The 15,004-nt window shown below is 32.0% G+C and overlaps 1 protein-coding gene across 8 annotated transcripts in view; it reads left to right on the forward strand.

Moving 5' to 3' along the window:
• NBEA (neurobeachin) overlaps nucleotides 1-15,004 on the forward strand; it is a 612,623-nt gene that overhangs the window by 195,175 nt on the left and 402,444 nt on the right. For all 8 annotated transcript variants that reach the window (XM_059902450.1, XM_059902451.1, XM_059902453.1 and 5 more), the window contains 2 exons: nucleotides 2,821-2,989; nucleotides 4,475-4,570. In XM_059902450.1, coding sequence (XP_059758433.1) covers nucleotides 2,821-2,989; nucleotides 4,475-4,570 — 265 coding nt within the window. The remainder of the gene's footprint in view (nucleotides 1-2,820; nucleotides 2,990-4,474; nucleotides 4,571-15,004) is intronic.

The raw sequence follows: 15,004 nt of genomic DNA on the forward strand, positions 1-15,004 counted from the left end.
TAAGAATAGGGATAACTTTGAAAATTATAGTTGACTTTATCTTGAATCACCTACTCCTGTTATTTTTTTTAATGATGTTAAATTTTTATTTAATTTGTATGGATACTAAGAATAGGGATAACTTTGAAAATTATAGTTGACTTTATCTTGAATCACCTACTTCTGTATTTTAGTATTCCTTGCTCCATCTCTAGGTACTGAATATTTTGCTAATATCAATGTTCCTTGTATTATGGATAAAAGGGATTAATTCATTAAGGTGTTATTGGCAGTTACGTTTGGGGGGCAGTTACTTTTGAGATAAGAATCTGCATTTTAAAATATAGATATCAATGGGAATTTGAGTTAGAAAGGTTGCTTAATAAAGCTTATTGAAAAGATAGCTTAAGGAAGCGGTTTCATGGAACCCTCCAATTATATGATCACTTATTCAAAGTAAGTATAGATAACATTGGCCTTTCCACAAATTGTGTAGAAACATACACAGCATTTCACGGCAGACGCAATATTGGCAGTACCCCTTAGTATAGTTGCTATTTATCAGCCATTTTTGATTCTATTTTTCTTATTTTAATTGATGATTTATGAAACATAGAAGGAAGTTTATGTTTTAAATTTACATTTAATAATAAATTGGATAGAATACTTTGTACTTGAGAAAGAGGTTAAAATATATTTAAGTCATACAGCATAATACTGCATGGTAGGAATACATGATAGAAAAATTCTCACTCTTATATATCAGTGCTTATAAATCACTAAGAAAATTACAACCATACCAACAGAAAAATAGGCAGTGGATATAAAATATGAAAATAAGGTAACAAACATATGATTTAAAAGTCAGTATAACCAGTAGTCAAAGAAATGCAAATTTAAAACAAGAGTGAGATAAATATTTTACCATTAAATAAACTAAAAAATTTAAATAATATTACCTGTCATTACAAGGATGCATTGAAACATGTGCTGTGACTTATCACTGGTAGGAATAGAAGTTGAATAAACTTTTGGGAAAGCTCTGTACCAACATGTGTTAAAATTCTTATAAATATTGATGCTTATTACCCAGTGGTTCTACTCAAGCTATTTAAGCTCATGTGCTCATCAGAGTTGCCTTCAGGAAAATTGACAACATTATAAATATCCAATATAGAGCTTAATAGATCATAGTATATTCATTTAACAAGAAACTGTGCAGCTATTAACATCTTATTTTTGAGGGAAACTTAGTGACATGTAAAATGCTCATGATATATTTTAAGGGAAAGCAGCAGTATGCAAAAATACTTATACTACGCAAATATTACATTTGTATGCCAAGTGTACATACATGCACATGTTCACCTTTATTCTTTTTTTAAAAAGTCTGGAAAAAAGTACCCAAGTGCTACCAGTGATTATCTCTAGGTAAACAGTTTTTATTTTGTATTTTTTTTGTATTTTCTATAGTAAACCTGTATTGCTTTTGTAGTTAATAAAAAATAAAGGAATTTTTAAAAATAGGAGATAAAACATAATAGTATAAAAATCATGCTGTGAGAAACTCTATAATCTGGACTTGAATTTGGACTTGGGAAAAAAATTACTAATAGTTTAACCATTTAGAAATGGGAATTATTCATCCTGAAAAAAAACATGTTGTGGAAAGAATTTTTTTTAAATGATAGATGATTTAAACATGGAGTATGTCTTCATCTCCAAGAGACCCATTCGAACCTGACATAGAAGGGGTTTATGTTAAGTGTGACATTGCATTTAAATTGTTAGTAAATTCTGCATCAGGTTATTGTGGTGGATTATCATAATTTTTCTAGTATCTATAAATGTTTTGTAACTATACTGGATAACCCAACAGTGGTGCTTATTAGCTTTATTCCTGAAAGAGGGGAATTAGTGTTCCCAGGTGTACCTTCCAAACATCATGGAGGTAACATAATTTGTGTTCACTGAGTTTATACTGTGTATCAGACACTTAATATATATTACCTCAGCTTTCAGTAAAAGGTTAAGAGAAAGCTAAGACTCAGAAACATTAAGATCACACAGCTAGTGTGAGGTAGAGTCAGAATCCCAAGGCAGATCTTTGCAAAGCACTCTCTTTTTTACCACCGTATTTCGTAAATTCTAAGGTACACTTTTTTTTTTCATTTTAAATAATATCCAAAATTTGGAAGTATTTTACAGTTGCTATATTTTACAGTCAATTGTAGAAATTATAGTAAGATTTCTACTTAACTTTTGAAATTTTTACGAATCAATAGTCATTTTTAGTTGTCTTAATTTCAAAACCACATGAGATAAAAAATTAGGTCTTTAAGGAAAAACTATATATATAAAAGCTGTCTGTTACCCACAGAGTATGAAATAGTAAATTCATAATATTTCAGAACAAATTTAATCTATTTTGGTCTATTTGAAACTCTTGTCTTTTTTTATTCAGACGTTAAATTATTCTTTTCAAGCTTGTGCTATCTGCATATCTTATAAATATGTATTCTCCGTTGTTATGGAAGTAATAGATACTAGTAGTGGAGAGGACAAAGAATAAACTTTTGTGCCATATTCAGCAAAATCTTAACATTCTCATTTTTTGAAATTACATTCCAACCTGTAAATCAGATGATATATTTATGGAGTTTTTTATCTCTACTTAGATGATACTTATTAAACAGCAGTGTATACTTAGCAAGTTTTAGTAAAAGTTAAATGTCATATTTTGCCTCCTTAAGGAAGATGAAACAACAATAGTTTCTTGTACTCTAAGAACTTATACTTTAAAAGTTTTGAGTGTCAACACTGCCTTTTCATTGTATGCAGGATGATAGCAAGCAGGCACAGTTCTTAGCTCTAGCTGTTGTTTACTTCATTTCGGTTCTGATGGTTTCCAAGTATCGCGACATTTTAGAACCCCAGCGAGAGACTGCAAGAACTGGAAGCCAACCAGGTAGAAACATCAGACAAGAAATAAATTCACCAACAAGTACAGGTACTTAATACTTGTCTAATTATTTGAATTTTCATCATCATTTATCTCCTTTTTATTTCATTTTACATCTAGATTTAAACTGGTTCTATTCATAATCACCTCAAGTATTTATAAGTAGGTGGTATATAAATGCCAATTTAATATTCTTTAATTACACAAAAACGTAGAATGATATTTCCTATATTCTCATTTTATCAGAGAGTTTTGGTTTTAATTTTTCGATTTATTAATACAAATCATTTATACTACTGTTTAATATGCAAATAACTCATATATTTTAAATGTATAATTTTAAACTTTATAAACATAGGAAAGTAGGAGGTCCTTATAGAGTAGTTCAATATCAACAATAAACCAAAATATAAATCTTTATACCCAAGTTCAAAGATAGCATCCCTCTTTCTTTCCTTCCTCCTTTCTTTCTTTCTTTCTTTCTTTCTTTCTTTCTTTCTTTCTTTCTTTCATTGTGTGTAGTTATTTCAGTATCTAAATATTCTGTCAGAGATTTATAATAAACAAACATACATTCTAAACTTTATACCAAAGTTGCTTCAACTAAAATCAAAGACTTCTAGACATCAATGAACCATTTTGGATCATGTTGTCTTTCTCATCTATAGAAGATGCTCATGTTGTAGGAGTTCATGCATTATCAGCTTTATCTACTCTGCTTGGAAGTGATAAACACATTTTCTGGCAACTAATATTTTAATATCATGGGGAGCCTTTTATCAATTGCATTTCTTGCTGGGTGTTTACATCAAGGTTGTTTCTCTGTTGTTTGCAGTGTGACCTTAGTAACCCAGTGGTTATTTCATGTACCACTGGATTAATTTGTAATAGAAATTATCTTTCCTAAATAAATGCATATGATATACAAATTAAATGAATATTTTTAAAAGTGAGTAGAAATTAGTGGTCAAATCTCTGCATTTTGTTTTCCATATTCATATCATATCTCATTTACTTTTTATCACTGTTGTGGAAATACAGATTATATTTAACTATAATTCTTTGCTGTTGCATGCTGTATTTATTTTTAGTTCGTAAACATGATATTTCTTTGTAGTATACTTTTACTTTTAACTTTATTCTTCAAATTAAATGTTATCCTACCATTTCAGTTTATGTCTTTTGACCATTTAAAACCCTGAGACTCTATATGTTAATCAACTCTTTCTTCATTTTTAATACATGCACAACAGTCATATATGTATAAAGCAAGCAATATTTTAGTGAACCTTCCAGTTCTGATTTTCTTCTGTTTGTATGTCTCTGTGTCTGTTGCTAAAATTACTCTACTTAACAAGTATATTGTTTCCTTTCTCTTAATACATAATTTCTTTCCTTCCTCCAGAAACGTGGTCTTTATTGCTAGTACTGTTTGCATGTTGTAGTGATATAGAATTGTCTTGGATCTTCAGTGGACCATGTTGCAGATTGTTACATGCTGGCTCAAATTTGATTGCATAATTTTCTCCACAGTTGTGGTCATACCATCTATCCCTCATCCAAGTTTGAACCATGGATTCCTTGCCAAGTTAATTCCTGAGCAGAGCTTTGCCCACTCATTTTACAAAGGTAATATTAACCTCATCTCCTGACCTGTTTGGATATTCTTAAATTTCATCAATCGTTATACAATAACCATCCTTAATCTAATTGTTTATAAACAATTATACACCTCAGGTTTCAAGAAGATATAATACGTTGTATTTATACCTGGATATTGAGAGCAAAATATAGTTTTTATATTTATATTCCATTATATTTCTTTAAGTATCATCTGCAAATTAAGGCTGCCTAATTATATGTATAATAATATGCACAGTGGTGGCATTCACTGGAGATTGCCGAAGAGTCACGTCTTATTAGTGGGACTAAATTAGCCCTAAAATGAAGGCTACTGTGGAATGACAACAAAAAAGTTGAAAAAAACAAGCCTCGAAAGCATCAAACTGATAAGTTATTTAATTTCTGTCAGAACAAAATTCCAACTCTTTTTAAAGGAATACTAAAAAATTCGTCACCAAACAATGTAAAATTCAACGTTAAGCATCTAATAAAAAATCATTAAATGTGCAAAGAAGCAAGAAAATGTGATGCATAAGCAGAAGAAAAAAATCAGTCAATAGAAACAGATTCAGAAAGGATAGATATAGCAGAATCGTCAGATAAGGGCATTCCAACATCTATTATAAATATGTTCAAGATGTTTTTCAATTTAAAAGAAAAAGTGAACATAATGTGAAGAAAAATGGAAGATTTTTGTAAAAGAACCAATTTGCAGTCTTAGAGATGAAAAATAAAATAGCCAAAATGATGTCTCTGGGTAAGATTAACATGAGCTTAGTCTCTGCAGAACAAAGGTGAGCCAGACTATGCCCCCCCCGCCAGGATTTTCCCGTGTACGCACCCTGCATAATTCCTGGGACAGTGAATATGATAGATTTTACTATTGTGACAGGGTTATGTTATATATGTTAGCACAGTTGCTTTTTTTTTTTTTTTTGGCTTAAAACAGAAATGTATTCTCTCATAGTTTTGGAGGCTAGAAGTCCAAAATCAAAGTGTCAGCAGGGCCGTGCTCTCCTTGAGGGCTCTAGGGGAGGATCTTTCCTTGTTTCTTCCTAGCTTATGGTGGGTGCTGGCAATCCTCGGCTTTCCTTGGCTTGTGTGAGCATCAACTCCAATCTATGTCTCCATCTTCACATGACCATCTTCTCTCTGTGCCTGTGTCCAGATTTCCTTCTTTTTGTAAGAATACCAGTCATATTGGACATGGGCCCCACTCTAATCCAGTTTGACCTCATTTTCACTTGATTATATCTGCAAAGACCCTTTTTTTTCAAATAAGGACATATTCACAGGTTTTGGGGGGACATGAATTTGGGGGGAACATTATTCAATCCATTGTAACCAGTCAAGGGTTGGTTCATTGCTTTGTGGGTCTTTTAGTCTTGTCTTTTTTCTTCTTCTCCTTTGATAGTTGATTCACATCTTTTTAGCACAGTTGCTTTTAAGAAAAGGTGATTATACAGGTAGCTCTGACCTAATCACATGAACCCTGTAAAGGCAGAGAGTTTTCTCTGGCTGGTTTGGAAGAGGAAATGAGAGAGCCTCAAAGTGTGAGAGGGATCTGAAATAAAGGAAGTTCTTCATTGCTGAGATGGAGGTGACCATGCAACAAAGACCTGAGATCACCTTGTAGGAGCTGAGAGCACTTCCCGGCAAGGGACTGAATTCTTCCAATAACCGGAGTAATTTTAGAGAAGGCCTTGAGCTCCAGATGATACCACCATTCAATGTAGTTCATACATTGGCTAATGATATGGAAGAACAACTTATAGAACAAATAAAGCAGCAAAATATTTCTTATTACAACTTGATGAATGCACAGATATTTTTCATAAACGTTCAAACTTTGGACATAATGATGAAATAAAGGAAAAATTCTTTTCAGCTTTATTGCTTACAAAGGCATCTAACTCTGAGTTGTATAAACTAAGAAGGATTAGACTAAATTAGATTAGATTAGATTGGAGTGCTGTCTGGAATTTGTTTTGTGTAGAAGTGTGTTCCAAAAGGTTAACTGCAGTGACTAGAATATACTCTGGAGTAGTTAACCTGATGAAGGAGCCTGCATCAGAATATCTATGCACTGCTTTCTTTATCAAGAAACGTTTACTATGAAACAATTTTAGCTGAACTGCATAATGGTCTTAGTGGTATAATAAAATTTTGAATTACTTTAAGGCCTATGTGGTAAATTTTCTATTCTTTTAATTATATGATAATATGGAAGGTGATAGTAAGTAACTGTTACTGTGTGCTGTCATGCAGTGGTTATTGAGAGGAAAAGTTCTGTTGATGATGTTGGAAATACAAAGTCAATTCTTAGTGTTTTTACAGGATAAGAATCCAGTTTCATTCCGTTCTTTAAAAATTAGTAGAACTGGCCTCTTTGTCAGACATATAAACTGTGTTAAATGAACTTAGTACTTCCAAGCAGGAAAGGACTGCAACATGTATTTTTAGTGTCAGAAAAGATGAAAGAACAAAAATAAAAGTTAGAATGTTGGAAGTACACAGTTTCTATGACATCTTGCATAATTTAATAAAAATTATTTTAATATTTATTATATAATAATTATTATCAATGAAGTATCTCTATCTTAAGAATGATCTTGATTTTGCTCATCTTGAAAAGTTATCTCCTATCATTTTATGTATTTGATAGAATGTCTTGTATTTTATTTTACATTAAAAGAAGATTCGTATATACAAAATTTATGGATCTGTAATCTATTTCTTTCATTGAAATATAATTTATGTTTGATTATAACTATATGGGATAAATTATTGGAAATGAGTATTGATGAACATTGAGGGTATATTTTGAAGATACAGCATTTCTAGTTTCATTTTGGGTAAAAGTATAAAATGAATACATATTCTGAGCTCTCTGAGTTCTCATTCTATCAACATAACTCTGTGACATGGCTTTCTCCACTCTGCGTGTAATTAAAATAAAACAAAAATAGGCTAGCTATATGTTATTCCCATGAGTAGTAGTATTGCCAGTTCTACTTGGATTAGATAAGTTAACAAGCAAAAGTTCATCACATTATAAACTTTAAATATTTATATTCCTAGTATTTGTTCAGAATGTTTATATAGGCATTTCTTCTGAGGAATTGCTCTTTGCTTAAAACTTTTTGTTTATTTATGATGTATACTGAAAAAAGTTACAAGTACAGTAACATTTGTCTAGATTGATCACCTATACCCACACTTTCAGTCAACAACATGGATAGTTTTTGTATTTTTTTTCCCAATTTACCTTTGTTCTGATTATATTTATTGAAATTTAATTTTATGTCTATGGAGTCAAATATTACAAGCTTTTGTGCTTTTATTTTCTGTTTTGAGAAGACTGATCTGGACTACTCTTCAACTCCTTCACACTTTACTGCCTTTTTTCACCTCGTTATTGAGCCTTTTAAAAAATTCTGAACTAGCTCTTTGGCCTCTCTCTTCTTCTTAATCTTTGATAGTCCTTCAGCCCTTGGAGTATTGCGTAGTTTCTTCCTTGGACTTCTTGTCTCTAGTCATTTAGTCCAGGGGCCCCCAACTCCCGGGCCACAGACCGGTACTGGTCCGTGGCCTGTTAGGAACTGGGCCACACAGCAAGAGGTGAGGTGAGCGGCAGGCTAGCGAGGGAAGCTTCATCTGCAGCTCCGCTCCCCATCGCTCACATTACCACCTGAACCGCCCCCCACCAACCATCTGTGGAAAAATTGTCTTCCACGAAACCAGTCCCTGGTGCCAAAAAAAGTTGGGGACCGCTGATTTAGTCTGTTACTGATGACAAGTTTTAAATTAACATTATTATGTAAAATAATAAAGTAATGTAACGAAATGTAATTTATATTTAATATAATACATTCATATAATAAATATTTTATAATATAACAAATATAATAATTTTTCTTTCAAAAAATTCCTAAGGGATTCCTATAGTTTTCAAAACAGTTAAAATGTCTTAACTTATAGTGGCAAGACTACTCTAGTTCTAACTTATCTGGATTACTACAGTCGTCTCCAAAGTGGTTTCCTCGCCCCTTGTCTTGCTGATCTTTATTTGATTTTTTATAGTTTTGCTGCAGTTTATTTTAAAATATAAATGAGATTATGTCTCTTTTTGACATAAAAATTTCTCATAACATTTAGAGTAAAATATCACTACCTTCCTAACTTCATTTCATGTGGTTCTTGCATTTGCTCACTACAATGAAACTACCTTTTAGTTCTTAAATCATGCCAAGCACTTTCCTGCCTCGTGATCTTTGTATTTTGTTCCTAGTTTTTGGCTCTCTCTTTTCCCTATTTTTTGTATGACTGTAGAGTACTCATCCTTCAGGTGTCTGGTTAAAGGTCACCTCCTCACAGAGGCTTTCCCCGACTACTATAGCTAAGGAGCTTCCACCCCACAACCACCTTATTTTCTTATCATGGCATCCTCTTTATTTCCTTCTTGCACTTATACAATTTATTTATTTGTTTGTCTATTAGAATGTGTGCTTGAAGAAGGTAATTCCTAATATCTAGCATGGCACTTGGAAGTACATACAGTAAATATTTGTTAAGTAAATGGGTAAGTTATTGAGAAAGCTAAACAATTTTTAAAAAGTTGAATATTGATGGTAGCCATAAAATGTATTTCATTAATAAACATACTTAAAACAGAGAAAGGAAATTTTTATTCATAGCTTGTCCTAGAAGCTGTAGAAGCTTTATGTTAATTATTTCACGTTAGGTTTCAAAAGAAGAAGTTAATATTTAGGTGATCTTACAAATAAATATGTTGTATTAGTTTTCCTCTAGCAATTTATTGTCAGGGAAAAGAATTATGTTCACAGGAAATAAAATAATTAAGATATTGTGCCACTTACACGAGAATAGACATATAGCATAAACAGTCTACAAATAGGTAGGAATTTGTATGAGTATTTCATATATAATAAATATAACTTTTCTAATCAAATGGAAGAGGAAGTATTATTTGGCAAGTGGTATTGGTATTACCAAATGGGGTAGCCAATTGAAAAAAATAAATTTATGTCCTTATTTCATATAACATGCTAAATAAATTCCACATGTATTAAAATTTAAAGTGAAAAAGGAAACTGAACATAACTCAAGAAAATTAAAATTAATATTTATATAATATAAGAAAAGATGTTTTAAATGATAACATCAAAGACTGAAGTTGTAAAGATATGACTAAATAAGTTTTATTTATCTGCATGTCTGAAAATGTTAACAAAATTAAAAGAAAAAATGCAAACAGGAAAAAATTTACATTTATGTGATAAAAGTTAATCCTTAATAAATGAAGAACTCTTACAGATCAATTAAAAGAATATATCACAGCAATGGAAAAATGTAAAAAATAGCTGAACAGTTAGTGGGAGAAAGGCAATGTAAGTACAAATAAGGGAAATTTATTTAAATCTACTCATAATCAAATACATTTATATTGAAACAAAACTGTACCATAATTTTCAAATTGGGCAAAATTTTGAAGGGTGAGAATATAAATATGTGCATTTTACATAGAATAAAAATATCCGTGATCCTTGTTCTACTAATTTTACTCTTAGAAATATATATTAAGGGAGCAGTGAAAGATATGCCAATAATTTTTTTACCACTCAGTTTTTATTTATTGCATACTTAGAAGTAAAGCTAACATTTATTAAATAAATTGCTACATTCATATAATCAAACACTGTGATTTTCAGCTTGCACATTTGTTATTTTATCTTGCTTTTGGAGTCATTTTTAATGGACTCGTAATTCATTATACGGGTGCATTATTTATTTTACGTGTACTCTACACTGTCATTAGTATAATATTTATAGAATTCTTATTGGATACTGATGTCAAATATCCTATATATTTTATCTTATTTACAGGTGAAAATCATGCTCAGTTATCCCTAACAAATATGTTTTTAAAACTTCAACTCTTTAAAATAAATGTCTGTTTTCAGTATTAGTAAGGGTACCAACAAAAGCCTCCCTCCTCTCTTTTTTCTTTCATCTTCTAATTTGATCTTTTTTCCAACTTACCTTATGATTCATTCATTATGTATTTGCTGAATAAATGAATGGTTTCCTATTACATACTAGGTACTGGAGATACATAATAGTGATCACAAAGTCCGTATCTTTATGAAGCTAACATTCTAGTGAGGAAGATAGACTTTTAGAAACCACACACTTAAATATATAATTGCAAGCTATGTTGTATTCGAAGAAATAAAATTACAGATTATTATGAGAAAGTACAAAAGAAGAAACCTAATTTAATTTGGGGGTTGGGAAAGGCCTTATGGAAGTGATATTTAAGCTTTGAACCAAACAATGAATTCAGTTAGTTTGGGAAAAAGAATGGGGATAGTGGAAGCACATTTCTGAAAATGTAGCCACATATTCAGAGAAATTCCTGGGCATATTTTGGGAACGTATGTGGGGTGGAACATAAGAATCTAGTGAAAGAGAAGCATTCCATGAATTTAGACAAGTAAGCAGGAACCAAATCATGTAGGGCTTGTAAACTATACTAAGGATCTGGTTTTTAAACTAAGCAGAGGAGAGTTATATTAGTGTTCCATTGCTGCCATAACAAATTACCACAGACTTACTGGCCTAAAACAAGACAAATTTATTATTTTATAGTTCTTTAGGTCAGAAGTTTAACATGGATTTCACCAGGCTAAAATCAAGACATCCTCCAGGCTGCATGCCTTTTTGGAGGCTCTTGAGGAGAATCTGTTTTCCTTGCCTTTTCCAGCTTCCAGAGGCCACTCATATTCTTGGCTTATGGCTTTGTTTCTTATTCCTCCATTTTTAAAACCAAGAACTGTGCATCTTTCGGACTATTCTTCTGTAGTCACATCTTCCTCTGAGCACAGCTAGGAAAGGTTTTCTGCTTTGAGGTTTGATTGAGCCCACCTGGATAATTCAGGCTAGTCTCTTCTCAAAGCCCTTCCATTTAATGTCCTTTTTGCCATGTAAGGTAATATTCACAGGTTATGGAGATTAGGACGTGGACGTCGTTGGGAGGGAGGGGGCATAATTCTGCCTGCTACAAGTATCATACAATTTTACAAGAGTATTCTGGTTTACAATTTTACAAGAGTATTCTGAGAACAGTGAGGGAATAGATTAGAGGGGCATTGAGGGAAACTGAATAAACCATCCGAGGCTGTTGCTTTCTAGGTAAGAACTGCTATTGCTTAGGACTAAGGTGTGGCGGCAGTAGAGATTAAACGGGAAGATAAATTAGACATACTTTGGAAGTAAAATTGACAGGATATGGTAATAGATTGGATGTGGGGCATGAGGGTATGAGAAGTTTTCAAAGATAATACCTAGCTGTCTGGTCTGAAGTACCGAGATGATAAGTAATCATTTGTCAAAGCAAGCAAGAACGGAGGTAGATTATTTGAAGAGAATGACCAAGACTTCCATTTTTAGATGTGTTAATTTTGAGATGTCTGTGGAAATCTTCTAAGCCTTTGGGAAGCTAAATCAAGCAAGCACATTACAGGTGATAGCCTGATACATTTCTTAATCCTCATAGCACACATAAGATCTACATTTTTCAAGTGTGGTCCTTGCAGCTTTTAAAGCGTAACTAACTTGTTCAAGATAACGTGGAAAACTAGTAAGCTGTGGAGCCAGAATTGAAACCTTTATCAACTTGACTACATTCCCATGATCTTTCTTATGACATATTCTTTTCAGAAAGAAAGGAGAAATGCCCAAGGTAGCTGAAGGGAGGCGGGAGTAAGAGGTTGTTCTTTTAGGGTGGGAGATACTGATCTGCAGATAAAGGGACCAGAGCTAGGGATGAGAGGTAGAAATTGAAGATAAGTAGAGAGAATAGCTGATAGAGTGGTTGGGCTCTGTATTTTCTTTTCTCCTTGGAGTTTTGGTTAATTTTTATGCAATTTAACTAATTTGCATTTAATATAAACAAGATATACAAGTTATATACAGATCTTTTTGTTTACTTTAAATTACTCTAATGTGAATAGTTTGCTTAATATTACTATTTGAAGGGCAAATAAGTAATCTTGATGTAATTTTTAGTGCTATACTAACAAGAAGCTATATGTTCCTTTCATGTTATTCCTTATTAAAGTAGTTGGGAAAATAGCAATTTGAGTAATTTAATAGGTAAGAAATATTGAAACACTTCATAAATTATCATAAAACAAGATTTTTGGTGGAAAGAATGTGTTAAATGAGGTCACAATGTAGAAATCATGTCATTTGCTGAACTTAACCCCATATTTTTCCGAACATGCATTAGATGAACTCATTAGGTTCAATGAAAAACAGTAAGAAAAAGAGGCATCTGGCACCCAACTGCCTGTTCTGACAAGGTTAAGATCACTCAGGCTAGTAATATTTCTCCTTTGTGTACTGACATGGCCTATTGCTACAGAAACTGTCGAGAACTACTGAAAAGTTGCAAGTCTCCTGTCAGTAATATAACCTGCACAGGTGCAATCATTTATACTTTCTGTGCTGCTCATGCTTAGCTTCTATTGAAGTCACTTGGGTTAAATCCTCAAAGTACTTTAGTGTTACAAAGAAGCATTCTGGAAACATGTAATTCATCTAAGCTGAAGCTTATGCTATCATCTCAGAGTGTGTTCTGTAAATGCATAATGGGAAATTAAGGTAGGTTTTTTGAGTATTGACCTGTTTTCTATTTGCAATTACTGTTATAAAATTTTTCATTGGTGTTTATTTTTATTTCTAGGTGAATAAGATCATAGACTTTACAAAACTTATGTATTTGAATAGAATTCTTATTGAAATATCAAAATTACTGCTCTCTTGAAATAATTCTTTTATCATTCACAGTAAAAATATTAAGATTTTTATTACTGTATAAATATTTTGATGAGTCATTTGAAAATATTTTAATATTCAAATTTAATAAACTTTTAATTGTGTTTTATAATCAAGAGGTCAACATTTATATTGAAGTTCCATGTATCTAGCTACTGAGCTATAGATTTTAGTTGTCTACTGAGAGAGTCAGTTGAATAGAAAAGCAAAAAATTGTATAGTTGGTAGAAAAAATCTTTTTATATGACACTTTGTGGACACAAACCAAAGATTTTATTTTCTTAGATATTTTGTTTGCTAGCAAAATGCTTATATTTCAGACAAATACAACTTGAAAAGTTTACATTTTTATGTAGCTCTTAATGTAAAACACATCATAAATAAAGATTCTGAGACATCATGTTAGGGTAAAGCCAAACCTGTAGACAAGATCTATAAATTAGCTAAATTTAGACTAAGTGCTAGACTTGACTATATGCCTTTTGACAATTAAACTCTGTAAGAAAAGTTAGCCCAACGCTAGTAACTATTCCACAGTGATATTTTGTTGATGTTAGAGTTCTCATTTTGTTTCTGTGTTTACATTCTCTGTCCTGTTGCCATAGAAATGTCACTATCGCTGTTTAATTCTCTCCTGATTTTTCTGCTGTAATTGTTTTCTCTCCAAGAATATGTAATCTGTAGATTAAACATGCATTAAGTAAACTCAGTAGTATCTCTAAGAGTGGAAATAACTGGCTTAGCCATCTTCCCATCCTATATTCCTAGGTAATTTCATCAGTTTCCAAAATTTGATTGTCACCTCTGTTTGAATGTTCCCTAAATATATGGCCATAGTTTCCTTGACTTACAGATATAAATGTTCCAGAGATTCTGCATACTCAATTAATTCATTATTTTCCTGAATAAACTTGCTTCTTTTTTGCTTTCTTCTTCAGTTAGTGACATATCACCATTCTTTTTATTTTTTTTCTTCAAGCTAGATATTTCAGAAGCATCTTGATTCTTTCTCTTCATCTTATTCCTAATGCTATTATTCTAATTTGTCTTAATCTGCTCTCACAAGGTTTTATTTAAAAAACGCCAAATTGTTATCTTTACCTCTTACCTTTTTCCTTCTCTAGTGTTTTGCCAGTAATATTACTGAAATTTTCTGTCTTCTCAAAAAAACTTTATGCAGTTATTTTAAGTTTTAGCCTTGAGAGCAACTAAGAAAAACCTGTTTTTCATGTTGTTCATCTAGTGTTTGAATATTATTATCATGTTCTACAGAGTAATCTTTTGTTCTTTCAATTCTAACATCCTTGCCCAAACAAACAAGCAAAACTAAAACCTATTTAATAAATATGAGGAAAACTGCCACATGACATGGACTTCTGAGAGATGTATATCCTTAGTTTCCTGTTCTAATAACCTTTCAAATCAAAGAAACAAAGAAATCAACAACAACAACAACAACAAAAACACCTAAGGGCAGTTTCGGTACTTCCCTGGTGGTGCAGTGGTTAAGAATCCGTCTGCCAGTGCAGGGGAGATGGGTTCGATCCCTGGTCCGGGAGGATCCCACATGCCGTGGAG

Source organism: Balaenoptera ricei, chromosome 18 (genome assembly GCF_028023285.1).
Source record: "Balaenoptera ricei isolate mBalRic1 chromosome 18, mBalRic1.hap2, whole genome shotgun sequence".
Taxonomy (NCBI): Eukaryota; Metazoa; Chordata; class Mammalia; order Artiodactyla; family Balaenopteridae; genus Balaenoptera; species Balaenoptera ricei.